This window comes from Marmota flaviventris, chromosome 14, assembly GCF_047511675.1.
Source record: "Marmota flaviventris isolate mMarFla1 chromosome 14, mMarFla1.hap1, whole genome shotgun sequence".
NCBI lineage: Eukaryota > Metazoa > Chordata > Mammalia > Rodentia > Sciuridae > Marmota > Marmota flaviventris.
In genome coordinates, this window is record NC_092511.1 from 18,096,838 (window position 1) to 18,114,091 (window position 17,254).

The following is a 17,254-nucleotide window of genomic DNA, read 5'->3' on the forward strand; positions in this document are numbered from 1 at the left end:
CTCCTCATCCACTGCCTACTGAAGACAACGTTATCACTGTCCTTTCAGTTGCTCAAGCTAAAGATTCTGAAGAATTATCTTTATCTCCATCTTCCTCACTCTCCACATTCAATGGGCTATCTACTTCGTGTCAAGTCCTAACACTTTTCTAAAGCCATCTCCTCTTCTATTTTCGTGACTATACCCTGGTTCACACCAGCATCTCTTGTTACTTAGTTGCTTAACAGCCTGCCATAACGGTTTCCCTTGCTTTGCTTCTTTCTGCCAGTCTGGCCTCTACTTCACTGCCAGGGTTATCCTTCTTAAGCATATACCTCAACTCCTCTCTTAAAAACCTTTCTTGGCTTTTCACTGACAAGTTGCTTAGCAGGGTGGTAAATGCTTCCCTTATTAATAAACCTCAACCTCTCTCTCCAGTTTCACTTCTCCATGAACCCTATATTACAGCTATACTATATATTTCTTCCTGCTTCCTGCAAACACTGTGCATTAACGTGCCTCAGTGACTTTTCTCAAACTGATCTTTCACTTGAGTAACTCCCCTTCAGTTTGGTAAAATCTGGCTTATCTTTGAAGGTCCCACTAAAATACATTCCCTTCATGAAGACTGCTCCAATTCACACAGATTGAACAACATGCTCTCTCCCCTCTCAGGGATTTGTAGATATCTTTATATAATTTCTCACATTTTACACTTATTTATATCTGTCTCCCTTATTAATTTATGAATTACTAACTGAAAGGTATTTTGACTTATTTTTCTTTAAATTTCTACTTCATAATAAAATGCTGGAACCCATAATCATGTAATAAACATTCCTGAGTGAATCTGTAGGGCTTTATTTTAATGGAATCTGAAATTTCTTTTTAACAATGCTAATGTATCAATACTTTGAATGTTTATACTAAATCAGAGGTTATATATAAATATATGTATATATCATATATATATATATATATATGTGTACATATATATGTGTATGTATGTAAAATTTATATATGTATACATATATATTTTCCAGGGTTCTCAAATTACTTAAATTTAAGACAAAACAACCAAAACCCTCAAGCCCCAAACAGCTTATCTTCTACTTGATACTATGGGAATGAATCATTGATGAGAATCCTTTAGGTAATAATCACTCCTTAACTTTGCACCACAAGTGAATGGTAAGAACAGAAACCAAATGCTACAAACTCTGGTTAAATGAGTGAATGATATTTTTGTACAAAAATCTTTATTCTATTTCATATGAATCAGAAGCAAATTCAAAGAATAAAGCACACAAAAATTATGAATAACATACCTGTCCATGAATAGGTGATATGGACCCAGGGGACACAGTGCGAGTAAAAGCTGATTTTTTCTGCCATGATGAATTAACAGTTAGGTTTGAAAAAGATACATTTTGATAATCAGCTACTGATGCCGGTTGAGAAGAAAGTGGTCTGCAAACGTAACACTTTAATGTAAGTATACTTAATTGTTTAAAAATCTAATAAAGTACTATCAATTTTTATAGACTAATATGGTCTCCCTAATACATACTATATTTACAAGTATACTATCCACTTGTATATTATATACACTAAACATAATTTGTGGAAAAACAGAATTCATGAAAAAACCTATGTTTTCCTTTTTAAAATTTCAGCATTAGATATGGAATAAAAAAGGTTCTCTTGGGGGAGTACAGCCCGGATTAACAACACGAGGAAGCATCAGGTCGACCCGCTCCACATTAGCATACTACATTAGTTGGTAGAACTATATAAATCCCACTGTTAGCTCAAAACTTACTCAGAAGAAGTTGAGGTAGCAGATAAAGATACTGTAGGAGGAAGTAAGGCCTTCTTAGGAGATACAGGTTTTTCACTTGATGGCATTTTTTCTACATAATTGCAGGGGAACCAGCCAAAATTTCCTTTAAAACTACCATAAAGCCAACCAGGTTCTCCTACAGTTTTTTCATCAACCTATAGAAACAAAGAGGTGAACAGTGCTTAGAAATCTACACATTTATAATGGAAAGATATGCAGACTGTTGTATAATATTCTCTTTTACAGAATTAAATCCATTTAACTAAATAGCTAAGGAATTTTTAAATAATTAGGTTGCTATTTCAAGAATTGACAAGTTATCATTTTAAATTTTATCCAAATTAATAAATGAAAACAGTTAACAGCTTATGAGAGAAAACAATCTTGCCCCACTTCAAGGGTCCTTATGCCCTGACTTCCATTCCTAACAGTAACATGCCATTTAGTTGTTTCTTCTTATTACCATTTATATTTCTAAATAAGATATGGTTATGGAAAAATTAAAATTTACCCCTCTTTCACTACACCCTCTTACACTGCCAATATTGTTACATCATAATTTTTGGTTAAATTATATTTAATGTTATGTTATGACTATGTAAATATTTCACATCTGAGTCATGCAATGTTCTGATTACATTTCTTTTCTTGTAAACTTTTAATTTTCCAATAGATTTTTTTTTTTCACAATACTGGGGATTGATCCAGGGCCTCATGTATGCCACCACTGAGGCACATGCTCTACCACTAAGCTACATTCCTAGCCTCTATTTTCATTTAAAAATTTTTTTTGAGGGCTACGGTTGTGTAGAGTGCTTGCCTACCATGTGTGAGGCACTGGGTTTGATTCTCAACACCACATATAAATAAATAAATAAAACAGAGGTCCATCAACAGCTAAAATAAATAATTTTTTGAAGACCAGATTTTGCTAAGTTGCTGAGGCTGGTCTTTAAATTGTGATCCACCTGTCTCATTTCAAGTACCTTGGATTACAGCCCTGTGCTACCATATCCAGCTTATTACAGAACTCCTGAACTAACAGAACTAGAAAAACCTCTGAATACTGTTCTCTAACTAGAGAAATGTATTAGGTGATTTACCAGTTTCACTTCTCCCAGATATTTCCCTCCTAGTAAGACAACCTCCATTCATCAGTGTTTCTTGCTCTGCTTCTTGGTTCCTGTCCCTTTAACACAAGTTTCATCACTGGCTTTTTTGCCTCACACTCTACGTTTTTAACAAACCCATTTGCTCCTCAGCTTGATCAGTTCCCTCTGCAATAATTAACCCTATAGCTCTATCTTCAGAACTGACTTCCACTTACACCTTCAACTCTTTGCAGGATATTTTCAACTAGCTGTCCCATGAAACTTCCAATTGAAGTCTAAGACTGAACTTTTCTCTACACCCCCTCACCCCTGGCCCATCCTTCACCTAATTTTTCTGTATTTCTATTATTCTTACCACCAATGACTTAGTCATTGTAAAAAAAAAAAAATGTGTGGTTCTTACCTCTACTATACTTCTGCAGCCAAACTCCTAGCCTTGCACTAAAAACTTCTGAACTTTTTTCAACCCCATCCTCACTAACCTATGGTAGAATTTATTATATAATACCTAAGATAATTGTAACCTTCACTCATCCTTCAAGATTTTGCCCTCAACCCAGCCACTTATCTTATATATACTATTATAATCAGTATTATCATATTGTATTATTTTAAAACTTTTTTTTAATTGTAGATGAACACAATGTCTTTTATTTACTTATTTTATGTGGTGCTGAGGATCGAACCCAGTGCCTCAACATGCTAGGCAAGTGCTCTACCACTGAGCTACAACCCCAGCCCCTCATACTGTATTATTGATGTACATATAATCTCCTCCATTTGTCTGTGGAGCCTTTTCATTAACTCCATCTAGCATAGTATGTATCTGCTTATTTCCACTTTACTTCCCATACCTTTGCAAACCACTGATTTGACAGGGTTACAACTATTAAAATCATGTAGAATCCATTAACATTTTTGAGGTCAGGAGCACTTTACCACTGAGCTACATCCCCAAACTTAATTTCTTATGTTGACACAGGGTCTCGCTAAATTGCTGAAGTTCTTAGTTAAGTTGCCCAAGCTGGCCTCAGACTTGCAATCCTCCTGCCTCAGCTTCCTGAGTTTCTGGGATTACAAGTGTGCACCACTGTGCCTGGTTACAAACAACTTATTGAAGTATAATTAACCTAAACTTCACATTTAACTTGCTGAATTTCATGTCCTAACATGTTCATGTGACTGTAAAAATCACCACAATAAAAATAATGAACATATTTATCATTCCCCAAAGTTTCCTCTTGCTCCATTATAAGTCCTCCCTCCCTCCTCTACTGCTCCTTCCGCGTTTCTGCGCAAACACTGGTCTTTCTGTCACCATAGATTAGTTTGCATTTTCTAGAGTTTTATATAAATAAAATCATACAATATCCTTTTTGTCATCTTCTTTCTCTTAATGTATTTATTTTGAAATCTATCCATGTTGCAGTAAGTAAGATTTATTCCTATGTAATTACATTGATTGGATATACCATTTTAACTCCCTCCATTCGACATTTTAGTTTTTCCCAGTTTTTAGTTATTACAAATAAAATGGTTAAGAACATTTGTCTTTAAGTGAATATATGCTTTAAATCCTCTTAAGTAATCACCTAAGAGTGGAATGGTTGATTCATATGGTAGGTACATATTTAACTTCTTTTTTTTTTTTTTCCACTTCTGGGGATTTAACAAGCACGTCTTGTGCAAGCAGTCTGCCCCTGAGCTATGATCCCTGATCTTTTTTAAAAAAATTATTTTGAGATAGAGTCTTGCTAAGTTGCATAGTCTGCCCTTGAACTTACAATTCTCCTGCCTCATCCTCCCAAGTAATTGGAATTACAGAAGTATATCACTGTATCCAGCTCTCTCTCTCTTTGTTTTATTGTTTTTAGTTGTAGATGGAAACAATGCCTTTATTTAATTTATTTATTTTTATGTGGTGCTGAGGATCCAACCCAGTGCCTCGAACGTCTAAGTCAAGCGCTGAGCCACAACCCCAACCCAGCTCTTTGTTTTTAATAATGTCTTACTGATACATAATTCACATACTATATAGAGATTAAAATTCCAGTTTGTGTTTCTAAAGCCTATACTTTAGAATTGCCTCACAGTGGATCTAACAAACACAATTCCCTGCATCTTCTCTTATTCATCCATTTTATGTGGATTATGAGAATACAATAAAGACCTATTATTCCAAGGAATAAATGGCCTGCATCTAAAACCTTCAACTCTTTCAACAGTTGCCAAAAAACAACCAGCTTCTCAATATTTTATTGTTAATTTATTAAATTAACAAAATCAATATCACTTTTTATGATGTGAAGCAATATGGCATAGTGGAAAGAACACAAGATTTGAAACTGGAATCAAAAGACACACACTTGTATCCCTCTCTGGCATTGTGATGACAGATACAATTTGTGTGAGTCTAAGCTTCCTTCCGAGAATATAACAGTAATAATAATTGTCCCATGTAGCTCTAAGGTATGTTGTAGGGCCACATGATAAATCAATAGTTACTTATCTTCTTAAAATATTTCTTGGGTGTGGTGGAACATGCCTATAATACTAGTGAAAGGAGGCTGAGGCAGGAAGATCACAAGTTCAAGGCCAACCTCAGCCACTTAGCCAGGCCCTAAGCAATTTAGCTAGACCCTGCCTCAAAATAAAAAATAAAAAGGGCTGGGGATTGGGGATGTGACTCAGTGGTTAAGTGTCTTTGGATTCAATTCCTATTACCAAAAAAAAAAAAAAAAAAAAATTCAGTATAATCAATATTATTACAGAAAGCAATGTATTATAATGTATTTAGTTTATCATGAGAGTGAAAAAAGACTTTATTTCCTACCTGAATTATATCCCCAGAATTAAAACTCATCTCATCATGGTTCCTTGCTTCAAAGGGGTATAATGCTTTATAATTCACCATAGCACTAGCTGTCTCACCTAAAGAGAAGAAAATTATCACAATTTGTTTTCATGTATTCATATCTTTGTTATGATTCAATAAAGAGCTCTTAAAATCTAATAGAAAAGTATTGTGAAAATCCTTCTGCTAAAGACTTTTGAGGATTTAAGTATCTTCACTACTTATAACCACTATAAAAGCAAATATGGATATTCAACTGAAGTAAAGTGGGAGGCAGCAAAACAGAGAGACGGCTTCAGTCTGAAGGGTCTGTGGGAGTGCAGGCAGGCCAAGTAGAAGGTGACTAAGGGGATACGTGTTGAGGTCAGAATATTACAAAAGAAAAGCACACAAAGGGAGGTCACAATGAGAATATCAGCTAGTAAACAGGGTTGGCTGAAGAAAGATTTTAGATTTATCAGTATAGTTCTAAAGGAAAAAACAATAGAAGAATTTCCAAATTTACTGGATTTGATAAGATTAAAAATGTTTTACTTTAAATTTTTAGAATACATGCTTTAACTTGTAAAAATTTTGAACACGTTGTATCATTAATATGAATTCAAAGCTTATGCATCAGAAAGAGGATATAATATTAAGGTATTTTAGGAACAGACTCCAAAGTGTAACAAAAACAAAGTATATCTTCGGAAAAAATTACTTAAATTTTACTGTTGTTTCACTAAAATAGTTTAGTTATGCTGGTTGAGTAAAATATTTAAAACAATTTATTTCAGTTTTGAAAACCATGACATGGTCTTTGCTGTTGGTGGTAACAACCTTTTTTTCCTCCCATTATGTTCAGATTTCTACCTTCAGTCTGTTTTAATATCTCTATATAGTTCTCATCCAAATTTAACTTTAAAAAGATTATCTTAACTCTAAGATTAGTAACTTTCTGTTTGTTTTTCTTCTTTTGCTTCTCATCAGATATCTTTTATTATTGCTTTTATTGCTTTGCCTCTGAAAATCAAATCTTTTAGCCATATCCTTACATTGTTTCTCCTTAGCTTTTCGTTCATCTTCTTGAATTTTTTCTTGTGTTTTTTCTTCCTGAAGTCGTTTTTGTTTTTCTTCTTCCTCCTTTCTAAGACTTTCCCTCCATAAGTTTTCTTTTCCTTGCTTTGCTTTCCTTTAAATAAAAGAAAGTTTGCATAATGTCCTAAGAATTATTTTTGTACTTAGTGAAAATACAAATCATTTCTTACTTTAAGTAGCTGGAGAACTAGTAAAAAAGTAGTACTACAGGGATGGGAAGAAACAGTGGGATTCAGGGATGAAGGGAAGTCAATTAACCAACCAATCAATTAAAAGAGGAAACTTAAGACTATAGGTGAGCTGGATAGTATGACTGAACAACTTTCCATACCCTCCCATTCCTCTTGCCATTCAACTTCCCAACCCCCCAAAAAGAAAAAAAAAAAAAGCTGAAATGAACCTTTTGGCAAACAAATCTAAAATTTTTTCTCTAGATTCTTCACAAGGACTGCCTTTTAGCTTTCATTCCTGCTATACTATCTGCCCCTGTTTTATGGACTCATCAACTGCTGAAATGCTTCTGGAAAGTTTATTTTTTATATTTTCCCTTCAAAAAGTTTTTCACACTAGCTTACAAAGCATTTTTTTTTTCTCATTTAGTCATGTTTCTGTGCATTTTTCTGGGACATATGACAATCAAGATGATTTGTGATTAGACTTAATTATTTTAGCATTAGAACTAATGCACATTATAGTACTCCATTGCATGCATTTTTATGACTGTATTCAGATGTGGAGTGGACACCACTAAATTATTCTTTAAACTTTAATATTATTTGGGGCAGGTGAGACCATGGTCAGCTATACCCATGGATTAGGGTACATTTATACCCCATCAAAGTGGGAATCTTGGCTTAATTCTCAGTCTATTCCGGAAGGAATTTAGAAATCCTGAATAAAACATAAATTATAGGCTCTTAGTCATTAATCCTTTCTCTTTGTCCCAAACTGTCTTATACTTCATAGTACTGGCCCAGTATCCTGCTACTAGCTTCCTTTCAACCCTTCCTAAATCCTCCTATATACCCTATCATGTCTCAGGATACTTCTTCCAGAAGTTTCCATAACTGAAATGTGGGGCTCCCTTGAGGACAGTACTTTTATTTGTAGTCCTTACTTAATTTCAAATAATATTCCCTTTCCCAGTTCCTCTGTAACTTTCCCTAACACCATTCCGAGACCAGGATATTTACTGACTTAACTAACTTCCCACAGTCTTATGAACACCATTATCAGAGTACTTACCACATATGTAGTTGGACATTGAAAACATCAGAAAGTTCATTAAATTCTAGTAAACTTTCTTATGAAAGAGCTAGTGAATGAGAAATTGGTCCAGTGCCAGAAGATGCCTCAGAAAGGGGACAAAAGGCAAAGATGCCACATCTACAATGTGAGAACCTATTACCAATAGTTTGGAACAAGAAGGGAACATACCTGGGCAAATTAACAAGCAAACCAAAATGTAGTACTGTCACCTAGCTCTGAATCAATTAGATCCTACATGTCCTTCTGTTCTCTTTAATTTCTTTCCTACCCTAGTTAAGATTATGTGCAAGAAAAATGAATGAAATGAGGACAGTGCTTTTACTTGTAGTCCTTACTTAATTTCAACTAATATGAAACATGTATTACTAATGAAATGAAAACATGCATTATTAGTTTGGTTTACTGGCCTGAAAAGAATTGTGAGATGAATAATTATCAATGATAATTTCATGTATATCAAAAGAAAATTCCGACATAGTGATTATATGTAGTTATGTAAACTGCATAGTTCCTTTATGTAATGTTAACAAGTGAAGAACTCCTCTATATCTACTTCTATATTATTCTATTATCTCTGGCTAGGAGACCATGAAAATGTGGGTATTAAAGTAAAAAATATTACAGCAATTTAGTTAATTGTCTGAATCCCCTATTAAAATTACAAGGAATCCAGGGGCTGAGGTTGTGACTCAGTGGTAGAGCACTCGCTTAGGACGTGCAAGACGCTGGTTTCGATCCTCAGCACTAGATAAAAATAAATAAAATAAAGGTATTGTGTCCACTTGCAACATAGCAGCAGCACTCAATAAAAATGTGCTCAAAGTTATTTTGAAGCTATTTAGAATAGAGGTCCACTAGGGCTGGGGGTGGGATTCAGTGGTAGAGTGCTTCCCTAACATGTATGAGGAACCCTATAAAAATAGACGGTTAAAAAAAAAAAAAAAAAGAAGAATAGAGTCTGCTAAATGGTAGCATGTGTCTCTTTTGCCTCCCCAGTAATGAGCTCTTTCACAGACATAAACTTATCTACTCTTCACCAAGGAAAAGGAATATTGGTTCATTGATATTTGTTGATTAATCACACTAATTTCTGATAGTGGAGAACTTGTGAGAAACAAAGAAATATATTTAAAATAGGATCTTATGGACAGAAAAAAAAATGATGCAAAGTCTCTAAAAAAATGGTTCTAGGCTTCCATATATGATGATTCAATATTTCAGTGGCATAAAGAGAATTACATGAATTACTTGAGAGAGTTAACTATTTCATTTTTATAATCTGTCAGAACAAAGTAACAGATTAACTACAGAGAAATGGTATTAATGAGTGCTTATTATATGCAGGATGTTATACTTCATTCTTTTTTTCACTTTTATAAATTTATTTGATTATAAATGCATTATTACAAAACACCACTCAAAACACAAAACTTGAGTAACAGAATTAAATCTAAAAAATTACAATTGTATGTATTTATAGGCATATACTTGGTTCTTTAGCTATATTATTTTATTTAATACTCAATTACCTACAAGGACGCATAATGACTCTTTTCAGATGGAGAAACTGAGGTTCAGAATGGTAAAATGGCTTAATCAAGGTCACTTAGGTAGTGTTAGACTAAAAATTCTAATCCAGATCTGACTTCAAAGGCTGTATTTGGAATGGAATATAAAACTGGCTACTGAAAACTTGGTCCCTATAAGAAGGATCAAATTCATAAAATTTAGACTCTGATTAGCATCCTAGCATAATCCTTTTATCACCCCTAAATTTTCAGACAAATTAAAGATATGGGCAACAAAATCAGAATTCTAATAACAATACAGTATAGTAAATTTATCAATTATACTACCTTGCAGCCTCATCTTCTAGTTTCTTTTTTTGTATTAGCTCTAATCTTTTTCTTTCAATTTCCTTCAATTTGTCATGTTTGATCTTATGAAGTTGTTCAAGGGCTAACTGCTGTGTATTGTAGCTTTCTCTCAGTTCCTAAGGATAAAATGGAAATAAGTCAACACTCAAATAATTTACATATTTTTATCTAATGTAATAATGTGACATTTGCATTAAAGGACAAAAATCCTAAAGCAAGTCAAACTAAATTTAAAAGATTTAACATTTTTAAAAATATTCTAGATGATAAAAAAATCTTAAATACAGTAGTATTTAAGCCATGTAGCCACTGAGACAAATACAGGTTAAAATTACCTACTTTCACATCAGTTCATTTCTAGGGAACACAGATTATTTAACCAAACAACTCTTTGTTTCCAAAATGATTTGGAAAGTCATTTTAAGTAAAAAAGCAATTCATTAAAAATGTGGTGGAACAATCTGCTTGTAATAACATTTTAAGAGGAATTTTGTTTGGTTATGCTTTTTATATCAAGTTATCAGTAACTTTTATCCAATAAGATATTGAACTAAACATAGAAGCAATTATTAAACAATTTAGTCCAAAATTAAAAATGCAAAAGATAATGTTTGCCTAAAACCATGACTAAAATAAGCCAAAATAACGAAATGCATTCCAAACAGGAATTGAAATACTTATTGAGCATCTAGTTGTATGCAAAGTACTGTAATGGATTAAAAGGGGATCCAATCCCAAGTTGCTTGACATCCAAGTATACAGTCTTTCCCTTCAAAGAGCATATAATCTCAAAGCAGAGAAAAGTGTCAAATGTGAAATATAGTTAAGTGCCTTAGCAGAAATTTGTATTCTTTCCCCCTTCTTACAGCACTCTTCCTTTGGGAAGCTGATCTCCTTGCCCTCCCCATCCCATGTATTTTGGCAGATCTGTCTTCCCATTCCTACCCAGGGTCAATCATTTACTCTTTTCTAAACGACCACCGTACCTCACCTCCCTGCACAAAATGATTGGTCTAAAGGACCAAGTGGGGCCAGAATCTTTCCTTTCTCTGGGCTCATTAAGCTGAGATAAAATACAGCTGGACATGTTTGGTTACCAAGCAAACCCATGAGTGGCAGGAATTAAGTTAATGTATATAAAAAGAAAAGACCAGAGATGGAAGCGGAGAGAAGGGGAATAAGGGACACGGACTCTTCAATTCCACTGCTCAGTGTACCAGAATTGCCCTTGTCCAGCAGCTCTTTTAACAATTCAGTCATCCTGATATTCTTTCAATAATCATTCGCTAGCTTATCCATTTTGAACTGAATTTCTTTTGCTTGGAATCTACAAAATCCATAACAAGAGAGAAGAACAAAAAGTTGGAAGAAAGAGAAAACAAACAAAAAACTTAAAAGTAATCAAAAGAAACTTCATAGCGAAAGTGGGACCAAGACAATATTTAGGTATAATGTTGTGGTAAAAAATGTTTTTGGTATCGACCAACGCATAATAACAAAACTCCAAACCAAAACCAAACAAGATTCTTTTTGTTCCAGAAATAAACTATTTTATAGGTCAGCCACTTCAACTTGATTAAAATGGTAAATCTAAGTATATGTTGTGTCCAGAGGCTTCATCCAAAACGTGTGAGCAAAAATACTTGCAACTTAAGTCAATGATATAAATAATGCATTCACAGCAAAGTTTCCATAGTGCTCAGCTTCAGTTTTTATTTGTTGCACTTTTCCCTAAATTCTATCAAAAAGCAAAAAATGTAGTGGCTACAATCTATGGATAAGCAATGTAGTTTAGTGATAAGAAGCATGAGTCTATATTGAGACCACCGAGTTTTAAATTAAGCTCTGTCAATGACGAAACAGGGTTTTTTTGTTTTGTTTTGTTTTTTAAGGAAAGTTAGAATTTCCTCATCTGTACATGCCTCAGAGAGTTGTGAGGATACAATGAGTTAATACATGTAAAGTGCTTACAACAGCAAAGGACTCATGGTTAAATTCTCAAAAATATTAGCTATTATTACTGGTTGAAATCATAAATAAGGAGAATATTAAGTTCAAACAAGTGTAAACAGCTAAACAAGTGTATTCTGAAACAGCTACAAACAAGTGGAATTACTTGCCTTTAGTAAAATCACTGGATCTGGATACTTTTTTTAAGGAACATTTTCAACTACAGATTTAAAATGTTAAATATAGACAGAAATATTTAGATATTTTGCTTCTTCTTGAGTCACTTTTGGAAAATTATAACTTGCTCATTTCACCTAAGTTTTCATATTTGTATGTAAAATTGTGTCATACTATCTTATCTTTTAGTGTTTGTTGTATATGTAGTTATATCTCCTTTCTACTCCTAATTTTCTTTACTCTGCTTTTTCTTTTTTAATCTGGTCTTTCCAAAAGTTTGTTAATCTTATTATTCTTTTTTTAAATTTTTTTTTAGTTGTAGTTGATATAATACCTTTATTTTATTAATTTATTTGGTGGTGAGGATTGAACCCAGTGCCTCGCATGTACTAGGTGAGCGCTCTACTGTTGAGTCACAACCCTAGCCCCATCTTATGTCTTTTAAAGGATCAAATTTTAGCTTTCTTGATTCTCTGTATTAAATGTCTTTGTTTTCTATTTCACTAATTTACTTCTACTGTCTTTGGTTTATTTATTGATATCATGCTATTCTTTTTCTAGCTTACGTAGAACACTTTTCTCCTCTAATATAACCACTTAAGGTAACACCTTAACTATCTGGATTGAATTTTGGCTCTGCCATTTACTAGTTTGTGTGACATTGAGCAGATTGACTTCTTTTTCTTAATTAGCTCCTATGTAAAATGTGAACAAGAACAGTACCTCTGTGATAGGGTTAAGATAAATTAATATTAGAATAGTGCCACGACTGAGAAATCCATTAATAAATACTTGCTATTGTTAGTATAACTTGATTAGTGAATTAGAAAAAGTTATTTACTCTTGATATGAAATATGAAGAATCAGCTCATTTACATTCTGTCTCTTTTCCATTTCTCAACACTGTTTTTTGCCCTTGGCTAATTTACTTATTACCTTTATATCTTTACAATATACTTCTATAGGTTTCACAAACACTTGAGAGTATTTCCTAACTCTAAATTTTCTCTTTTTATTTTTAATAACTTTCAAAACTACAGAAAATTAACTAAATTGTGGACACTGATTGCTTTCACCCTAAATGCTTCATTTTCCTACATATCTACAATGTGAATGCGAGTACCAAACTAAAGAAACTAAACATGACATATTTAATATAGAGTTCATATTAAAAAATTTCCCTAACTGTAAATATCTGCTTTGGTAATGACTTTAAAAAAAAAATCCATGATCCAATCTAGGATCATACACTGCACTTAGCTATCACATCTCCTTCGTCTCCTCTTAGCACGGCTCTTTAGCTCCCTTTACTCTGGAAGAGTTTTTCCACATTTTACAAGATTCTCATCTTTAGAGTATGGTTGGGCTAATCAGCTGTTTAACAGAACAAACCAAAATGTGGTTTCTCCATTTCCTCACACTTGGACTCATATATTTCTGGCAAAAGTAGCATCGAAGTGATGTTGACTTCTTCTCAGATATATTGCACCATTAGGAGAAACACAACACTGGTTTGTCCCACTTTGACAATATTACATTTGATCACTTGGTTAGATTGATCTACTTAGTTTTTATGGTATTAGTTTTTTTAAACAAAATTTAGGTCCATGAACTGAAACACAAATTAATCTTAACTTTCACCATTTTTTTTCTGAAATATAGATTTTCTTCTAGTTCAAATATAAGCAACTTACTACAGTAGTACTACTTACTTGTATTTGTGACATTTTTCACCAAAAAAATCAGATTTTTATTTCATAGATAACTTGATACATACATATTTCTTGTCTCAAAAATGGTATATCTAACACTAGATCTTGTTATTTATTAATATAGAAGCACATATATATATATATAAATGTATCAAAATGTTTTAAAAAATATTTTATAAATTGTAATTTAAAAAAACAATCCTACCTATTTCATTTTATGCATTTAAAATATTATTTCGACAAATGGTCTAGAGATTTTGCTAAACTGCTAAAGAATCCATGGCATAAAAATGGTTAAGAGGCTGTGCTTTAGAAACCATGTTTCTATTTTTCTATGTTTCTATGTTTCTATTTCTATCCAGCAGTTCTTATATGTCTCCCTGCAGTTCTTAAGGCTCTCACTTCCTCCTATTACATCCCATTTTGGAGAAAAGAGGTTCCAAAGGCAAACCTAAAAATCTGTGAAGGAAGAAAGGAAATACTTCCTTAATTACTACATTATGAGTTTGGGAAATGTTTTCTGTAACATCTAATGCACATACTTCATTTAAGTTTTAATTTACAATCCAAAGGACTAGTGTTCCTCATTCCCAAACTAGTCTTATTGTTACCTGCGTAAATCAAAATTTCATCTGCCACCTGGAGTGATGTAACTAACATAGGTTATCCCATATCCTTGGGAGTATAGGAGAAGACCTAGCCCACTGGAAGCTGCAATTCTGATGTTGACAGATTCTATTCCCTAAGGAAAAGCATTTTCCCAGTCATTACACAAAGTCAGCAGTGATGACTTGCCAACACATTAAAGGTATTTTGGAGATTCTGGACAGCTTCTTCCTGAATGAATAACAAAACTACTTGTACAGCACATAAGAGTTCACAAAGCACTTCTGTGTGTGCTATTTCCTTTAATTATCATAAGACCCTGCAAAAAAGACAGGGGAGAGGAGTGAGTTTTGTTTTATAAATGAGTGAGTTTTGTTTTATAAATGAATAAAGCAAAATTTGGAGGATACACAACTAGCCAATGGCATGGATAGGACTAGAACTCATTTTTTCAGATTTCTAGGCCAGCATTTTTTCTTTGCATTTGACTGCTAACTACTGAACAACATATCAATTTTCTTCTTAAAAAAATTTTTTATAGTTGTATATGGACAGAATGCCTTTATTTTATTTGTTTATTTTTATGTCGTGCTGAGGATCAAACCCAGTTCCTCACGCGTGCTAGGCAAGGGCTCTGCCACTGAGCTACAGCCCCAGCCCCTTTCTTTTTTTTTTTAAATGTTCTTTTTTTCTTATTTTATTCATTTATTTTTATGTAGTGCTGAGGATTGAACCCCATGCCTCACACATGTTAGGCAAGCACTTTGCCACCAAGCCACAACCCAAGCCCCTCAATTTTCTTAATGAATAATGGCCTGTTCAATGTTTCACCTTTGAACCTACTGGTTTTGCTATGTGTCCTGGTATCACTTGATTAAAAGAGTAAAAATTATTACTGATTCTGTATATATATATTTCACGGTCAATAAATAAAACATAACTTTCTAAGATAAATATTTTTAAATGTTATACTTCTGTTTTCACTACAATTAGCCTAAAGGAAAAATCAATCACTCCAGATGCTCAACTGTCACAAAGGGCCACAGCATTAGAACAAAGTACTTATCTTCCTCCAAAACCCTCTTGTCATTCTTAGTCACATCTCTGTTTATCCCATGATCTGACTCAATTCCTCACACATAATCTCCCCAACAGTTTCACTCTCCTGGAACTTGCTCTTTGTGACCAGGGGATCTCATATGAACACTTCTTCTCTGAATGGAAATTTCCTTACCTTCTTAGCTGATCTCTCATAATCTATTCACATCAGGGCCAGGGAAAAACTGTAGCATTTTCCTTGCTGGTTCACTGCCATTCCTAGACTCTTATAAACTAGATGCTTTTCTGAGACTCATACTATCCAGCAATATCACTCTCTCCCTTCGTTTTTATTGTCACCTATTGATCACCTGGTCACTGATCCTCATTCACTCATCCTACACATAGATAGATGACTCAATCAAAACCTCAACTTTAGGGCTGGCAGTATAGCTCAGTGATAGAGCACTTGCCTAGGATGTGTGAAGCTTGGGTTCCATCCTCAGCAGTCCCCTACCCACCTGGCCCAACCCTCAATTATGAGGCTATCTCTTCACCAATGACCTTTTTATTCCATTTAATCTACCATTCTCAATAGTATACTCCAAGTCTTATCACCATCAGAAACAGAATTACCACTGATAAACACCCCATTTCTCAAGCATAAGTTCTTAGCCTTTGATCTTTTCTTATACCTGGTATAGGCATTTAAACAAATTTTTAACTTGAGTCCTCCATTCTGTTGACCTCATCATTTTCTCTTCATCAGCACTCCCTTCCTATCATATCTGGTTCATATTTCAGAGTTCATCTTTTATCATAATTCTTATGTTAAGATCTGTGATTCCCTTGTCCCTTCCTCTTGGCCCATGTCTATTAAAATTCCAAACCCACTTCATCAGACTTCTCTGTGCTTATATCTAAGCAGCTGAACATTAACAGAGAAAAATCATTCAATTAGGTGTGACCTTCAACTTCAAAGGGGCAACTAACATAGCTCAAAACACTGTTTTTCTCTATCAAGCCTGCACCACCCTCACTCTATATGTCTATTTTATGCCTACTTCTCTTTCCTGAAACATCTTTCACCTTCCATCATTCTCTTCACTATCAGCTAAAACCCTGCTTCATCAAGCCATCAGACCAGAAGTCCCTCAGCTGTCCATCTCAAATCAGCAACACTTCTTGTATCTATACCCCCCTTATTCAGGTCTAAGGTGTTATTCCATTTCCTCACTCACCCAGACACATTTTTTGTGATGGTACAATTCACTTCTAACTTTAAATCTTGAATCTGTCAATTTTCTACTCTCCACCAACGAGTTTAGTTGCATTCATATATATCTTTCTCCTGTATGCAACACTGAAAATATTTTTTTAGATATTCCTTTAATCTATGCTCTGGATTCTATATCTACTTCCTCAGGGACCATGCTCTTTCAATTATCACCATTTTTTAACTTCAATCTCCATCTCCCTTTCCCTCCTTTCCTCTCAAGTCTTTCTTTAAAGCTCCCCCTGACCCCCTACCACCAACTCCCTCCAGTTCTCTGTTCACTCCATGCTCTCTTCCTGCTCCTCAGAGTTGTTCCTACTCACTTAATCCTTCTTCTGTTCCCATTCATTCCCCATCCACTGCAATCCACATTCTGCTTATCACTCAACTGAAATGGCACTTTCAGCAAGATCTTCAAAGCCTCCTTGTTGACAGTCAACAGATACTTTTCAATACTGCTCTCTGATCACTCTGTATCATTTTA

At 34.0% G+C, this 17,254-nt stretch overlaps 1 protein-coding gene across 6 annotated transcripts in view; it reads right to left on the reverse strand.

Annotated features, from left to right (window-relative positions):
- Positions 1 to 17,254, reverse strand: part of Itsn2 (intersectin 2) — a 126,648-nt gene that overhangs the window by 49,676 nt on the left and 59,718 nt on the right. For all 6 annotated transcript variants that reach the window (XM_071601381.1, XM_071601382.1, XM_027937896.2 and 3 more), the window contains 5 exons: positions 9,991 to 10,127; positions 6,823 to 6,959; positions 5,768 to 5,865; positions 1,802 to 1,977; positions 1,308 to 1,449 (listed from right to left, as the gene is read on the reverse strand). In XM_071601381.1, the coding sequence (XP_071457482.1) occupies positions 1,308 to 1,449; positions 1,802 to 1,977; positions 5,768 to 5,865; positions 6,823 to 6,959; positions 9,991 to 10,127 (690 nt within the window). The remainder of the gene's footprint in view (positions 1 to 1,307; positions 1,450 to 1,801; positions 1,978 to 5,767; positions 5,866 to 6,822; positions 6,960 to 9,990; positions 10,128 to 17,254) is intronic.